Source organism: Syngnathus scovelli, chromosome 12 (genome assembly GCF_024217435.2).
Source record: "Syngnathus scovelli strain Florida chromosome 12, RoL_Ssco_1.2, whole genome shotgun sequence".
Lineage (NCBI taxonomy): Eukaryota > Metazoa > Chordata > Actinopteri > Syngnathiformes > Syngnathidae > Syngnathus > Syngnathus scovelli.
Genome location: NC_090858.1, coordinates 12,997,659 through 13,013,412, shown reverse-complemented (window position 1 = coordinate 13,013,412; position 15,754 = coordinate 12,997,659). Strand labels below are relative to the sequence as shown.

General features: G+C 44.1%; 2 protein-coding genes across 9 annotated transcripts in view; both read right to left on the bottom strand.

The window, feature by feature from the left end:
- The window catches only part of LOC125978096 (echinoderm microtubule-associated protein-like 4), a 75,918-nt gene extending 72,275 nt beyond the window's left edge, over positions 1–3,643 (bottom strand). For 3 of the 7 annotated variants that reach the window (XM_049735132.2, XM_049735139.2, XM_068652475.1), the window contains exon 1: positions 3,183–3,643. In XM_049735132.2, coding sequence (XP_049591089.1) covers positions 3,183–3,201 — 19 coding nt within the window. In that variant the 5' untranslated portion in view covers positions 3,202–3,643. The remainder of the gene's footprint in view (positions 1–3,182) is intronic. The other 4 variants (XM_068652476.1, XM_068652477.1, XM_068652474.1 and 1 more) reach the window with 3 other exon arrangements.
- A 1,059-nt stretch (positions 3,644–4,702) lies between these two features.
- On the bottom strand, positions 4,703–15,522 carry tspan14 (tetraspanin 14). 2 transcript variants are annotated; one of them, XM_049735206.2, is made up of 9 exons: positions 15,165–15,522; positions 14,463–14,543; positions 11,336–11,386; positions 11,236–11,259; positions 10,519–10,689; positions 10,328–10,453; positions 10,175–10,225; positions 9,625–9,738; positions 4,703–5,099 (listed from the first exon to the last, which is right to left on the bottom strand). In XM_049735206.2, exons 2-9 carry the CDS (start codon positions 14,541–14,543, stop codon positions 5,034–5,036), a joined length of 684 nt encoding a protein of 227 aa, XP_049591163.1. In that variant the 5' UTR covers positions 15,165–15,522; the 3' UTR covers positions 4,703–5,033. The 2 variants fall into 2 exon arrangements, with proteins under 2 accessions (XP_049591163.1, XP_049591162.1); XM_049735205.2 differs by having other exon boundaries at positions 11,113–11,259; positions 15,165–15,521.
- Positions 15,523–15,754: the final 232 nt, after the last annotated feature.

Sequence of the window (15,754 nt, the reverse complement as noted above, 5' to 3'; positions counted from 1 at the left end):
ATTGTGACAGAGCCGTCGCTGAAATTTAGAAAATACTTTTAAAGTCCTAATGTACTTTCCAAAATTTAAGTGGACCCTCAGTGCGCAGGGAGTTTAATTTTGTCCAATCGCGCAACTGCAGCGCACCGCCAAACGCACACCCGTAGCGCGCCGCCGACCGCGCAACTGCACCGCACTGGTCGCATTATAGTGGCAGAGCGGTCGCTAAAATTTAGAAAATATTTCCAAAAATGGACTTTCCAAAATTTAAGAGGACCTCAGTGCGCAGGGAGCTTAATTTGGTCCGATCGCGCAACCGCAGTCCGCCGGGCGCTCACTGTCGCATTGCTTTAGGAGCGTCTTTGTGTTTTAGGATGGCTTTACTGGTCTCACTTGCTTCCTTTGGAGGCATGATTAGAGCTGATGCAATCCTCAGAGTAAGAAAAAAGTAATAACGAACGGAGTCAGTCGGCATGCGGGTCCTCTCGGCTCATCTCGCGAGGTTCGACAACCGAATTTTGTCCGACATCCGAAGCAAAATAATCTCACATTTTTTGTTCGAATACCAATTTGTTCGAGAACCGAGACGTTCGAAAACCGAGGCTCCACTGTATTTGGTTCTGACTGTACCACAAAAAGCAGGTATTGACATATTTATTGTGTGTTGGTACCGAATTGGTATTGGAAGCATCGGTTCTTGTGATAACCCTAGTACCGACTACTGAAATGCTGGTATGCTGCTGACAATCCTAGGTGTAAGTTTAGGGTTTACAAATGCACAGCCATGAACCTACTGTATGATTATGACATTTAGCCTTAGTGAAATCAATTAACTAATTCTTATTTCTCATCTTTTCCAGTAAATCATCAGTCTCATATGGACAAATTTGTGCACAAAGCCCCATAATGTACTACATATGAGCCCCATAATGTACTACATACGAGCAAGCAGTCGAGTTGACTAACAACGTTTTAAACATGATGGTCACAGACATGCTCCACTGAGCATGGTGGAGGATGATGGCTTTAAAGCCATGATTTCCACTATCCATTCCAATTACGAGCTTCCAGCAAGAACCTTCTTTACTTTCTGTACACAAACTGGGTTTAAGAAATAAAAATGTTGATCTTATGAAAAGGAAACCAATTGATTGTTCATTATTAAGTGAAATGTCTTATTTTCTATTGCATATTTATAATTTCTCTTTAACTCAGCAAAATTACATTTTATTCAATTATTCGATAGAGTAGTCAGTAGAGTACTTGATTACTAAAATATTTGATAGCTGCAGCCCTAGTTGCAATGGTCTAAATCAGGGGTCCCCAAACCACCCGGTCCACGGACCGGTACCGGTCTGCGGACGACTTGGTACCGGGCCGCCAAGCCGCACCGAAAAAAATAAACATTTTTATCAACGATCAATTAATTCAGGTCAAGACGCTCATCCCGGTCACGTGACATGTTTCCCTAGTTGAGCCCGCAAAGCTAGCAAAAATTAATACAAATTTGTTTTGAAAACTATTCAAAAAATTGGCGATTCTTTCCCAATTACATCTGTCGGTTCAGGTCAAGACGCTCGTCTCGGTCACGTGACGTCACCTCAGTCGAGCCCGCGAAGCAAGCATATAGAGCAAGAAACAGAGATGTTTGGAAAGCTTCTTCGGAAAGGGAAAAAAGTCCAATGAGGAGACGGAAGAAGAGGCTACGACTTCTAAGAAAAGGAAAGCTGCATTTAAAAGAATATTTCTGGAGTCCTACTTAAAATATGGATTTATCACCACAGGTGACTCTGACGTGCCAAGCCCACTCTGCATAATATGTGGCGACAGGCTAGCTAACGAGGCAATGAAGCCTTCAAAACTGCTTCAGCACATGGAGACCAAGAATCCTGCATTAAAAGACAAACCTTAACCACTTCGGGTGTCATTGTCTCCGATTACGCCTTGATGGGACCGGCTCGTTTCTGAGAAACAAGCTCAGTGCTCCCACTAATTCAACGTAATGGTGAGTTTTATTTTTATGTCGTTTGTACTTGTTTTTATGCCAGTCGTATCATTTTATTTCATCGCATTTATATATTTATTATAAATGGATTATTTATTTAGGCTGGTCCGCAAAAATATTTCTGACACGAAACCGGTCTGTGGTGCAAAAAAGGTTGGGGACCACTGTTCTAAATCACAGCTTCCTACGGTGCTCTTCATTAGTTTGGAAAACCAAGTTGGTAGCCTAAAAAAAATTACCTCACCCATAATGCACTGTACAAGCGGAATTTTTTTTTTTTTTTTACATCTGTGTCAATCATACAGTAAATGACAATGGCACCCATCATTATGAAATACAAAATGCAAAGAGTAGACTGTTTACGATACCAAATAAAATACGAAACAGTACAATAAAAATACAACTAGAATTAGCTAGGGCTTTTCACATAACACGAAATTGTCAATTATCAGGCAAGATTAATATCTCCATTTTTCATAAATCTAAACGGTCTTTGAAAAAGAAACAAACTCATTGTGAAAATAGAAGAAATTTGGATTCACCTTCAAAACTTTGCATTCGTGTAGAAAACAAGTCCCAAGGATATGAATAGTGTTAACCAAAAAGTCATCATTGTCATCTTTCAAAACACCACCAAAAGAACCTTCTAGAGAAAATTATTTTAATTCGGATGAAGCAAACATGGTTAAGTCTTTGGTGGCCAGAGATCTAAAGTCACTCGGGGACGGCTCCTAGATTGTTTTTATTCTCTCCTAGAGCTACATAAGGGGTCTGAGAAAATGATCTATAATAAATATATTTTAGAACGTTAAATAAGATGCTGGAAGTGATTGATTGCCCACTTCTTCCTGGAGCGCCATCCACGAAGTTGCGTACTGTACAAACGAACGAGCGCCACCCACGGGGCTTTCGTTGTACAACAGAATACGAGAGTAGTCAGCGCGTGACGTCAAGTGTACAGATTACGTATTGGAAACACATGAAGTCGCTTTACGCCTGACGACCATCCGGCGATCAAAAGAGCAACTACTACTTGGTGCCGACGCTGCTCGTAACGTCATCGTTGACCGTGGCGCACGACTCAATTTGCTGAGGTTGGGTGGGGGTTGTGCGGAGTCTCGGTGACACGTGGAAAGACGCACGCGCTCATTCCCGCCGCCTGCCAGAGGGAGCAACCTTTGACGCGCGGACTGCTCACCTAAACTGCCACCGTCCATTTCCAGTCAGACGACGCCGGTGGCTCGATAGAGGCCGGAGGAGACCCGGCCCGGCTGAGAAGCGAATTTGCGTTCCGACTGGGAGAAACGAGCGCGACGCCGCCGATGCCCTCCTTTCCGCTGCGTTCTCCGCTTCGTGGACCACGACGAGCCGCCCGATTCCTTGGCGTCTCGCGCGCTGCGGCCGATGAGAAAGAGGCCGGGTAAGGACTGAAGGACACAAGCAAGTCGAGGCGACGGAACCTCAGGGCAGACGGACCGGGCGACGCTCACTCGTGCACGCTTCCGACTCCGCCCGTATACTCCGAGGAAGGAGAGGGAGCGGTTTCCGCTTCGCAACGGGTCGCTTTGTCGGCGGCAGTGCCCCCCGTTTGTCCATTTCATATTGCAGGCTCCTTTTCAAATTCGCGGCCCGGTACTAGGCCAAGCGTCAACTAACGTCCAAGGAATTCGAGACGTCGTGTATGCAAGTGATGCTGTGTATACACTAAATTCTCATATGCGAAACTTGTCTCTGGACTATTTGATACAACATATAGTAAGTACAAAACTATGGTCAAGTATAAATAACCAGATTATCACCCCCATAACTCATTCCTATGACTACCCTTTTTTTTAAAAAAAATCCAAAATAAAGTCAGAAAATATTTTTGTTTTATTTTTGACTTTTTGAAACAGGGGCGTCAAATGCTTTTTTTTTTTTGTCACAGGCTGCATCGTAGTTAGTTTTCTGTGGAGTGCCATTATGAACCCAAATAAATGTATGAGCGCCTCATCTTATAGACGGTACACTTCAATATTTTTCAAATATTTGAAATATATGAATGTAATGAAAACAAATCAAGCAATATCTCAAAGTGAAGATAAATTGAGTACAATAATCCCTCGTTTCGCTGGGTTTAGGTTACAAAAAGAACCCATGATAGGTGAAATCTGTGAAGTAGAAACCTTTATTTTTTTACCATTATTATGCAGGTATAACATTGAAACCAAAGGACCCAACTTGTTTTCAGGCCCAAGCATTTATTTAATAAAGAGAAGTAAATAATCATCTGAAGCCATAACACAATGCACTGTGAAAAAAATCCATGAAGCAGTGAGGCCGTGAAAGGTGAACCGTGATATAGCGAGGGATTACTATTGCCAAATGGCTCATGGGCCATAAAATGATGTGGCGGGCCGTATCTGGCCCCAGGGCCTTGAGTTGACACCCGTCTTCTAGCATTTTGGACCAATTGAAATCATTTCATCTTCAACATTTAACAGATGCCGACTTGAGCTGTGCGCATTGAACGTTACTCACTTCGCGCGACCTCATGCAGAGTGATGACCGCTTAGCTGTCCGTCCCAGACTTTCAGCTGAGTGCTCGGCGCTCCCAAGCCGTTGACCGTGGCACATGGGTTTGCGCCCCAGGCAATGACTGTTGGTCATCGAACAATGGCGCTCAAACTCCCCCCGTGACAATTGTGGGCAATAAGACTTTAATCAATGAGCAAAAAGTGCGTATAAAAAGTAACTTTTTAATGCAAAACGCTTTCACAGTTGTTGTTCAGCCATGAGGTGGAGCTCAAGGAATCCAGTGTGAAAAACCAACAGATCATGTCACACCTTCACTTCCTGTTTGTCTTTTAACGTTGCCAACTGTATTTGCAAATTGGAGCGACATTGTGTGGTCTTGTGACTGGAAGCCTGAGTAGAGAAAAGATCAAAAAGGGGAAAACAGCTGCAGCTCAACCATCAAAAGTGAGGAGGGGCCACAGAGCTGAAGCAGTCTTTCTATCCATCATCTTCAAGCTCCCAAGAGATCCAGCCACATCCGCCGCTGCTGGGTTCAGTTAGAGAATCGGACCTTTTGAATGTCTGAGATGAGCGACCTGGCCAGGTAGATGCCAACCATCTGATGGACAGCACACGATCATTACACGTAATAATGAATACCACTTTTGTCACATTCAACTGATTTCCAGGACTTGTGCTTGACCTGGCTGGATGTCACTATTTTACTCGCATTCAAGTTATAGTTTATAAAAAAAAAATATACAGTGCAGCATAAATCAAGCACAAATGTGTAAAATGTGACACATTCTGAAACTAATATCTTCCCAGGTGACACTACTGGCAGGGAACAAGGAGCAGGCCTCCCTACCAATAGTAAACTCCTCATACAAATCGACAGTGCTAGAAAGGTTCCTATGTTGATGTTGAAAATCAATGTATATTTTTGGGTTGAATGTTGTGTTGGAAAGTTACATCACCACACCTTAAAGGGCTAGAGACACCGGTCTATGTATAAATCGGTTTTAGTTAGCTTATGGGCTTATAAATATAAATTGACGCTCGAAACAACGAAAGGGAAGCTGTTGCTCTGAAAAATATAATTTAAATTTGCTGCACAGACGACTTTGACTGCACCGAGCCGCCAGCCGGAAGTGACGTCTCATGACGTCTCAAGTTGTGCGCGTTTAGCTTCAGTGAATGTAAACAAAAAGAGAAGAGGGGCCAGCGCGGAGACGTCGGGCCAGGTTTGCGGCCAACCCAACTCGCCTAGCCGTGCCTTCCATTATCCTGGCGTACGTTCGTTCGTAGGACGACAAGATGGGTTGAGTTCGCCTGATAGGATCCACGAACCGGACAGTGCGTGCCTGCTGTGTGCTCGTGTTCACAGTGGCCTGGTTGACTGTCATCTTTCCGGACTCTGCTGTGCATCGGGAGCGGCTAGCGTGCTTATTGTTCATCTTCTTGTTTTAATTTTCCTGTGATGTTTACTTGTATGTGCGTTGTGAACTCTGTCTTGTCACCCTGGGATAGTGAGAAACGTAATTTCGATCTCTTTGTGTGTCTTGACATGCGGAGGAATTGACAATAAAGGAGACTTTGAGACTTTGACTTTGAAAAGTATGTCGAAGCGTGACGGGAGGGGCACAATTCAGAAAACGTGCTCAGCTCGTCGAAAAAATGCGATTTAAGAAATAAAATTAAAAATGCGCCTAAAACCTAAACCAAACGCTGCAGATGTTCATTTCTCCATGCGCAGTGGTCAACTCGGCACTCTACTCTTTTTACTATGCCAACCTAACCACAGTGACGGGAGAGGCACAATTCAGAAAACGTGCTCAGCTCGTCGAAAAAATGCGATTTAAGAAATAAAATTAAAAATGCGCCTAAAACCTAAACCAAACGTTGCAGATGGTCATGTCTTCATGTGCCGAGATCAACTCGGCACTCTAAAGCCCCCAAGAGCACTTTTTACTATGCCAACCTAACCAGAGTGACGGGAGGGGCACAATTCAGAAAATGTGCTCAGCTCAGCCCAAGTGAACTGCTAGATTCATCATATTCTGCGTCAAAAGAGGTTTCTGAATCGGATAAAATGATGCTAATATTGCCGCTAGAAATGGAGCTGTCGCTATCATCTGCCATGTTGTTTGGGTTTGTTGACATCCAGATGTACAACTTGTGACGTCACAGTAATGGCGCCGCCAGTTTGGCTTCGTGCGGGACCCGATCGATAAACTGCCATTTCATTTCAGCTTTATTCTTAGTAATCGGTGTCCATTTTTAATTTCCAATGCGGCAAATGTGTTCACTTTATACATTCTATCAAATTCCGTTCTAATTGAAAAAAAAAAAAAAAGGGATGTCTCTAGGCCTTTAAGTCTTGCGTGAGTTATATCAGCTTCTCGCGATTGCTGCAGCCCGCGCGCAGTGGGAAGTTACAGACGGCGGGAGTTAAAGTGGCTGGTATCGACTGAGCGTGTTGCTGTGATCGTGTGCGTATTTGCCAAAAAGTGAGTATACAGAACTGTCTCCGAAAATTTGAATATTGTGATAAAAGTTCTTTAGTTTCTGTAATGCAATTGAAAAAACAAAAATGTCATACATTCTGGATTCATTACAAATCAATTGAAATATTGCAAGCCTTTAATTATTTTAATATTGCTGATTATGACATATAGCTTAAGAAAACTCAAATATCCTATCTCAAAATATTAGAATATCATGAAAAAGTATACTAGTAGGGTATTCAACTAATCACTTGAATCGTCTAACTCGGAACACCTGCAAGGGTTTCCTGAGCCTTGAAAAACACTCAGCTTGGTTCAGTAAACTAAATCACAAGCATGGGGAAGACAGCTGATCAGACTGCTGTCCAGAGGACCATCATCGACACCCTCCATCAGGAGGGTAAGACACAAAAATAAATTTCTCAAAGAACAAGCTGTTCACAGAGTGCAGTTTTAAAGCACATCCACAAAAAGTCTGTTGGAAGGGGGAAATGTGGCAGGAAACGCTGCACAACCAAGAGAGATGACCGCACCCTTAACAGTATTGTGAAGAAGAGTCGCTTCCAGACTTTGGGGGAGCTTCAAAGACAGTGGACTGAAGCTGGAGTCCAGGTATCAAAAGCCACTGTTCACAGACGTGTCTGGGAAATGGGCTACAATAGCCATTATTCCCATGGTCAAGCCACTTCTGAACTCAAGACAATGGAAGAAGCGTCTGACTTGGACTATGGAAAAGCACTGGACAATTGCAGAGTGGTCCAAAGTCCTCTTTTCAGATGAAAGCAAGTTTTGTATTTCATTTGGAAGTCAAGGCGCCAGAGTATGGAGAAAGGCTGGAGAGGAGCAAAATCCAGGTTGCTTGAAATCCAGTGTGAAGTTGCCACAGTCAGTGATGGTTTGGGGAGCCATGTCAGCTGCTGGTGTTGGTCCACTGTGTTTCATCAAGTCCAGAGTAAATGCAGATTTTAGAGTACTACATGCTTCCGTCTGAAGAGCTATATGGAGATGATTTTCATTTTCCAGCATGATCTGGCACCTGCCAGTGTCAAAACCACCAGTAAATGGTGTACTGATCGTGGCATTACTGTCCTCGATTGGCCTGCCAAATTCGCCTGACCTGAACCCCATAGAGAATTTGTGGGGTATTGTGAAGAAGAAGCTGAAAGACACCAGACCCAACGATGCAAATGAGCTAAAGGCCGCTATTGAAGCATCCTGGGCATCCATAACATCTCAGTAATGCCACAGGCTGATTGCCTCCATGCCACACCGCAATGATGCAGTAATCCGTGCAAAAGGATTCCCAACCAAGTACTGAGTGCATTAATGGACATTTTCAAATGTTTGATTTTGTTTTGCTGTTATATATATATATATATATAATTTTTTTTTTTTTTACTTGGTCTTTGAGATTGGATTTGTGAGTTTTTTTAAACTATAAGCCATAATCAGTGATATTTTTGAGTTTTCTTAAACTACAAGCCATAATCAGCGATATTAAAATAATAAAAGGCTTGCAATATTTCAGTTGACTTTTAATGAATCCAGAATGTATGACTTTTGTTTTTTTAATTGCATGACAGAAAATAAAGAACTTTATCACAATATTCAAATTTTCTGAGACAGTCCTGTATACATTTAAGTGTTACTCCTGTTTACTGTTGTGCTGTTTGTCCGATCGCAGATTGTTTCGTGTGTGCGCCGTTTGGTTGGTAGCTTCGGCGCACTCCTTTACGGGATTAAGTTTTCCTCGCATCATACGAGTAGCCGTTACGTAGCTCCACGGCGGCTAACGGTCGCCAGCAAGTGTGTTTCCTTGTCTCGATGACTTATGTTTGGTGTGTTGTCTAGAGTACTTCATTTATGTTTATTTAGTATGGCGGAACCGTTACGCGCAGTTAGTTATGTGATGTGGGCCGTCTATTAGTGTTGTGTCGTCAGAAGTTGAGCATTGACTTGCTGTATTTCTGTCTGTTGGAGAACCACACCCCTTTCTCACATGTGCACACGCACACACATCTTTCACAAGAATCACACACACCTTTCACAAGAATCACACACCACACATACATACACAATCACATTCACACACCCAAACACTCACCCATGTACACTACACACACCTGCTCTCACATCCTTACGACCAATGTGTGCCTATACCTTTTGCCCGTTCGCCTGTATGCCCATATGAGCCACAGTGCCTGTTACTTGCCAATAATTTAGTAAAGCAACAAAAACTGAACCACGCCTCCCTCCTGTGTTCTGACCGACACCCGGGGGCGAAAAGAGCATAACATTCCAAGCCAACCCCCTATATAGTCCTCAGGCTCCGCAACAGACAGCGACTAAAATAGTGATCCAATGCATTCTAAAGTTTTGAAATTAATCGGCCGATGAATCAGGAATCAGTATTTTCTTTCTGCCGAAAATCAGCCTAAAAAGAAGTCCTTATCTTAATCAGAATCAGTATTTTTTTTCTGCCGAAAATGGGCCTAAAATAAATCCTTATCAGTCGGGCCCTGTGTACACTTTACTGTGCGTGTACACTGTACTCGTACACTGTACTTTACTTGTACACTATGCGTGTGCATGTGTGTGTTTAAATCACAGAGAGACATTTGTGGCGCTTTCACTCACCTGCAGCAGAGAGATGACGACAAAGACGGTAGCCAGTGTGTAAAGATTTTCAGGTAACCAGTCTTCCAGCGCAGCAATGCAACCTTTCATGTAAATATGATCCGGCCACTCTGCCTGAAACAACAACAGTTTCAACAGATGGGCCATGAGGCGGCATGGCTCAGTGGTAGAGATTGGGGGTTCCATCCCCAGCCCTTTTAACCAAGTGTCCACCGCTCCTGATGGCATGTCATCAGTAGGTGAATGAGTGAATGAGGAAGTAGTGTGAAGCCCTTTGAGTAGTAAAAGTAGAAAAAGCACTCTACAAGTACAGCCCATTCACCAAGGTCAAGAAAACAGGATGTCATGCCTCCTTGGCATCTGAGGCCATCCCCAGATGGATGGATGGCTTGTCTTCCAAGACCACCTTTGGTCCCCTCATCAGTTCTTGCCACGAGCCAAGCCTTTTTGCAGGAACAGATGAGAGGCCAAAGGCGGTCTTCAAAGGGAAGCGCGACAGCCCAGTTGACTGTGGAGGAAATGAGCCATACCAACCATTGGCAGGCCTTACCTTGTCTTTCTTTCTCACGTCGTAGCCACACTGCGTGTTCAACACTGTGTCCTGGAGAGCACACATTTGAGTCGAGCGTTAGCATGGGTGCTGGGGAAACGCTTCCGTTCCAGCTCCGGCCGGACGGGCAGGCGGTCGGTCGGAGTTACTCACGGCGGGATCGGCGACGCAGCAGGAGAACGGAACTCCACACTTCTCTCTGCTTCGATGCGTTCCGTTGCAGCTGAAGTAAACGTTGACGTCCCAGTCGTCAGGATGTTGTGCGCCGCAGCAGTGATTCTGCGGCACAAGCACACAGCGGCACTTTACAAGGCGGAGCCGCCCGCGGGTCGAATGTGTCTTACCGTCCTCTGCAGCGAGTCGATCAAGTTCTGCAGGTCGATGTCATCTCGGTACACTTTGATGTTGGCTAGGAAGAAGCCGTTGATCCATTCTCGCATCTGACTCTGGAAAAGCACAGCCAGCACGGCGACCGCCAGCTCCACCAAGAAGATGAAGCCAATGATGCCGCAAAACTAACATGCAAAGCACAGAATCAGGGATCAGTTGCAGTTCATTTCTCTGGATTACTCTCCGTCATCTCAACAATACGACCGACATCCGCCCGATGGCGCCAAGATCCAGGTTGCGATTGGGGCCGCGACTCGCCCACCTGCCCGATTACTCTGAGAAAACTCAGCTCAGGCAACCCTGGCGAGCTTTCTGCAGGCACTCTAGCTGTCTGCATCCGTCCGAGTTGGCTATATAGCTCAAAGTTATCCTTTGGAGCGTGGGACTGTTTTTCTGTACGAGCTTTGTGCTCAGTCCAGGTTGGACCACACCCAGCTCAGGCGGCGCCCCAACCGCGACGAGCAGGGGAGAAAATCCCGTCAACTATTTTCGCCGCCACAATCAATTTGCCGCGCATAGACTTCAAGATGGCCTCCGTTTGCACGTACAAACTTGAGCAGGCAGAAGTTTTCTCGCAGAGCTCCCACACATCCCGCAAAGCCCAGGATGAAGGTGACCGCGCCCACCAGCAGCAGCAACCACACCGGATCCAAACCTCGAAGACGGGTCACCTGCGCCAAGTCCAGCAGGACACCCTGAGGACACATTTGATTCTCAGGGTTAAGTTTAGGCTTAGGGTCGACGTCATCTATCTTTCCATTCGGCTTTTACCTTTTCACTCCACGCCCAGAAACCCACCGCGATGAAGACCACGCCGACCAGCTGCAACACATACAGCACGGACACACGGCCTTTTAACACAACTTGAGACTCTGGCTAATTGTGGTTCCATTTTTTTGTCTGTCTAAATTGTTATGCTCAGTTGTCTTCTGTTCAAATTGCATGTCTGTCGCTCTTTTAAGTGCTAAGTTGAGCACAGTGGACAAGAGGGAGGCCCCCTCTCCACTTTTGGGTAGGAGGATGCCGGGACAGGTCCTGAGCGCTGTTTGTTCCTAACAGTTGTTTTGTGCTGATCCAGGCACAATTCGCCCCCGAGAAAGAGGGCAAATATTTTGCATCGATCATGTCGCTCATTTCCTCCTCTTGGGCTTTAATGTTTGAACAAACAGAACAAAATGGTTTATTTAAAAATTACAAACTCTCCGTTATTTGTGGAGTTTTTTTTAAATGTTAGCATGTTGATGAAAACATGGGATTTGAACAGGGGTGTGTAGACTTTTGACCATGTGACTGTGGGAGCACCTGGGGAGTATTCCAGAAAGCAGGTTCAACATACTCTGAGTCTATCCCTGAACTCTGAGTTGACTTACTCTGAGATGGGAGACTGAGTATTCGGTTCCAGAAAAGCTAATCTGAGTTAGTTCAATCAACTTTGAGTATGTTAACCTGGAGTTACGCGCGTGCACGACCACTATAAAAAGCCATCATCAATGGAGTCCCGATACCACGAGTCACTATGCTAACTGAGGAAAAACAGATCACCTTATTTTACCACAACCGAGTTGGAGGTCCTTTTACAAGCCTACAGCAAGATCTAATACGTCTGCAGCAGCGAAGGAGAGCGAGACGTCATGGGAGGAAATTGCTACCTGATGCGCAAGTTTGAATGTACTATTTCATTGATGTAACATCTAACCATGAGACCGTAGCATAACCTATAGTTATGAATTTGAGTAGGAATGAAATCTGATTTTCATTTAGGTGCAATCCAACAGGAGAAAAAAGGACTTGGAAGCAGCTCAAAATTAAACATAAAAACATTAGTCAAAAAGGTAAGGCATGTTTTGCTAGGTTATGATTGCACCTCACTTTGATTTGAATTTAATTATTTTAAATCTCCACCAGCATCACGCTGAGCACGGGGGCCCCCCAAGGCTCAGTCCGCTGCTGTTCACCCTGCTGACGCATGACTGCACTGCGTCCTACAGCGACAACCGCATAGTGAAGTTTGCTGACGACACGACTCTGGTGGGTCTTATCACCAAGGGCGACGAGACTCAGTACAGGTTGGAGGTTGACCTTCTGACCGCATGCTGCAGGGACAATAACCTCCTGCTGAACGTCAACAAGACCAAGGAAATTGTTGACTTCCGGAAGGGTCACACCCAACACCTGCCGCTGACCATCGACGGTGCTGTGGTGGAGAGAGTGAGCAGCACCAGATTCCTGGGGGTGCACATCGGTGAGGACCTCTCCTGGTCCGCCAACACCGCGTCACTGGCGAAGAAAGCTCAGCACCAACTGTACTTCCTGCGGAAACTCAGGCGAGCAAGTGCTCCTCCGGCCGTCATGACTACATTCTACCGTGGCGCCATTGAGAGCGTCCTCTCCAGTTGCATCGCTGTCTGGGGTGGTAGCTGCACTGAATACAACATGAAGGCCCTGCAGCGCATAGTGAACACGGCTGGTATGATTATTGGTGCTTCACTCCCCTCCCTGAAGGGCATTTACACCTCCCATTTCACCCGCAAGACGACCACGATTGTGAGTGATGTGAGTCACCCCGCTCACTCTTTGTTTGATCTTCTGCCCTCTGGGAAGAGGTACAGGAGCCTGCGCTCCCGCACCGCCAGACTCACCAACAGCTTCATTCTCCAGGCTGTTAGGATCCTGAACTCTCTTTCCCCTTCTGCGTAGCGTCCTGTACTTTTTGCGCTATATTCTGACTGTCTGCTGTATGCACACTTGCTCCATTTTTGCTCCTCTTATTTATTGTTTTATTTGTTTATTTATTATTTATTCATCACCCTTATTTATTCATTGTTTGTGCCTTTTTGTTTTATTTTCTTGTGTCGTTTACTTGTATGTTCATTGTGATCTATGTCTTGTCACCGTGGGATAGTGGGAACGTAATTTCGATCTCTTTGTGTGTCTTGGCATGTGAAGAAATTGACAATAAAGCAGACTTTTGACTTTGACTTTTTAAATGGACTTACGCTATTAAACAAAGTCAATATTAGTTTAAACAAAAAAAATAATTCAGTGACTACCTCAAATCATTTAAACCCCAAACAAAATGTTTTCCAATGTCATCTCAGTTAATTCTACACTTTGTGGCTTAACACTTGACACAAACGCATTTATGTTGTAGTCATTTAAAATGTGACGCTGTAGCTTACACTAACACTCATTAAAATACTATTTTAAAACAAACATTGAGTTCTGCTCAGCCAACAGAAAAAAGTAATGCTCTGCATCCCTAATATTAGAAAGAAAACGCCATTTGCAAAAAAAACGTCGAACTATGCATAAAGTTTGCTCTGATGTGATTGCTCATTCGCGGTGTGTGGGAATCGAACTCATGGTGCCTGCACACAAGACAGGCGAGTGTACCACTACACCATCAGGCATCCCATGGCCGGAGAAGGTTATTGAGATAAATTATACTGTTAAAAAAAAAAAGTGGTAGCATTCGAAAATATATTCTTTTAGAAATGATAAAACGTTTAATCTGGGTCGGAAAGTCTATCGCGACGTAAAGTGTTTCGAATTATTACGGCTTCGATGTTGATCCGATTCTGAATGAACGGGCAATCCATGATTAACCGCTTTCTTTGTGTGGGAGGAGACCGGTTGAAACTCTGGGTCTCTTATAGTAAACCTGCCAACGAGCAGGTTATGTTCACAAAGTAAGTTACCACAGTAACTGACCCAGAGTTTAAGTTACCTCTCTTTCTGGAATGGATAACTCAGAGTTTCTCTCATTTCAACGTTAACTTACTCAAGAGTTTTCACATAACCCGCTTTCTGGAATATCCCTGTTCTATGTAACAGGATGTGCACAACATGTCACCGGTTTGACAACACTAAAGTAGAAGAGGAGGAAGACGAAACTCACCCAGAAGATGACGTTGTACGTAAACATGAGGTATTTGTAGCAGCAACTGACCTCAGCGTTGTCATAGCGATAATAATACATCTGATAAACAAAACATGCACATCAAGATGAATGTTTAACAACAAAGAAGCATTCTGGGCGCAAAGGTTTTATGAACGTGGAAATTTGGTGATTAACATGTAATAAAGACGTTATCAACCTGACTTGACTTTTTCGGGACATTTCACTGGACACGGCATACAAAAAGGAAGATTTTTTTATTAGTATTAAGATTCCCCAAACACACATTGTACAGGGTATATTTCTTTCGTGGAGTGACTATCGTGAACAACTTTAAGTTTAAAAAATTTGCAGAAAAAAAGTGCGTCTACAACTTTTCAGAACTACTTTTGTTGTCATTGTAATATCAGAATAAATTCAACCAAAAAGACCTGTAGCAGGTATTTCAAATGAACAAGAAAATGTACCTGATCTAATTATTTTACCTTGAGCGTATCTCGAATTGACCCAAGCCATTGTTTAAACGTTAAGCGTCTTTGGGCCCTTTGAAAGGCACTACGAAAATCAAAAATTGTCTTTAGTTCTTATACTCGGGCCGACTTTGTTCCCAGCTCACCGGAAGCAGCTAACGTTAGCATAGCTAGCTGCCAACGAGCACGTAAAGGAAGTCTAAGAAAGTATCGAAAATGTGGTCCTACTCACCTCTGGTTCCAAATAACTACTTTGCAGAACATTTGCTGTCAAGATGTCGACGAGCAAAACTTTTCGAGTCGTTTTTTTCACCCTTCTTCACAATACTTGAGAAGCTGAATGAACCAGTCGCTAAGTGAAGCTGGCCGATATTGTGCTCGATTTGGTTCCCCCGTGAGATTTTGTTCCCCCTGCCGCGGGAGCGCGCACACCTTGTTTGGAAAGCGAAAAACCGATGCCGTACGGCGTCAGCACTATGTTGTTTTCAATAAAAACATGAAGGATTCACGTTTGCGTCAGTCAATTTTAATTTTTATAAAGGATTATTTTCATTTTCATCTGCGTTCTGCCATTGAAGCGGGGTGCATTCAAAGACCAGTCGTACAGACGGAACACTCACTCACTTCACCAAAAAGGAACAATATAATTACGTGAGCTCTTTGCATAAACCTCGATGCAAAGAAACTCCTCCTTTTGGGTACCGTTACATGCTACAAGGAGTATATATTACAAATGAGACTTTATTCTTAATTGTGATCATCATTCATCCATCCATTTTATTACTCGGGTATTTTCAAAGCAAATTAATATTGTTGCATTTA

Bases quoted from the DNA above. Each gene is read 5' to 3' on its own strand.
- tspan14 (XM_049735205.2), bottom strand. From the start codon at position 14,543: ATGTATTATTATCGCTATGACAACGCTGAGGTCAGTTGCTGCTACAAA. The intron at 11,260-11,335 runs GTAAAAGCCGAA...ATGTGTCCTCAG, and splicing joins TCTGGGCGTGGAGTGAAAAG to GGTGTCCTGCTGGACTTGGC. The intron at 10,226-10,327 runs GTGAGTAACTCC...TGTGCTCTCCAG, and splicing joins GCTGCGTCGCCGATCCCGCC to GACACAGTGTTGAACACGCA.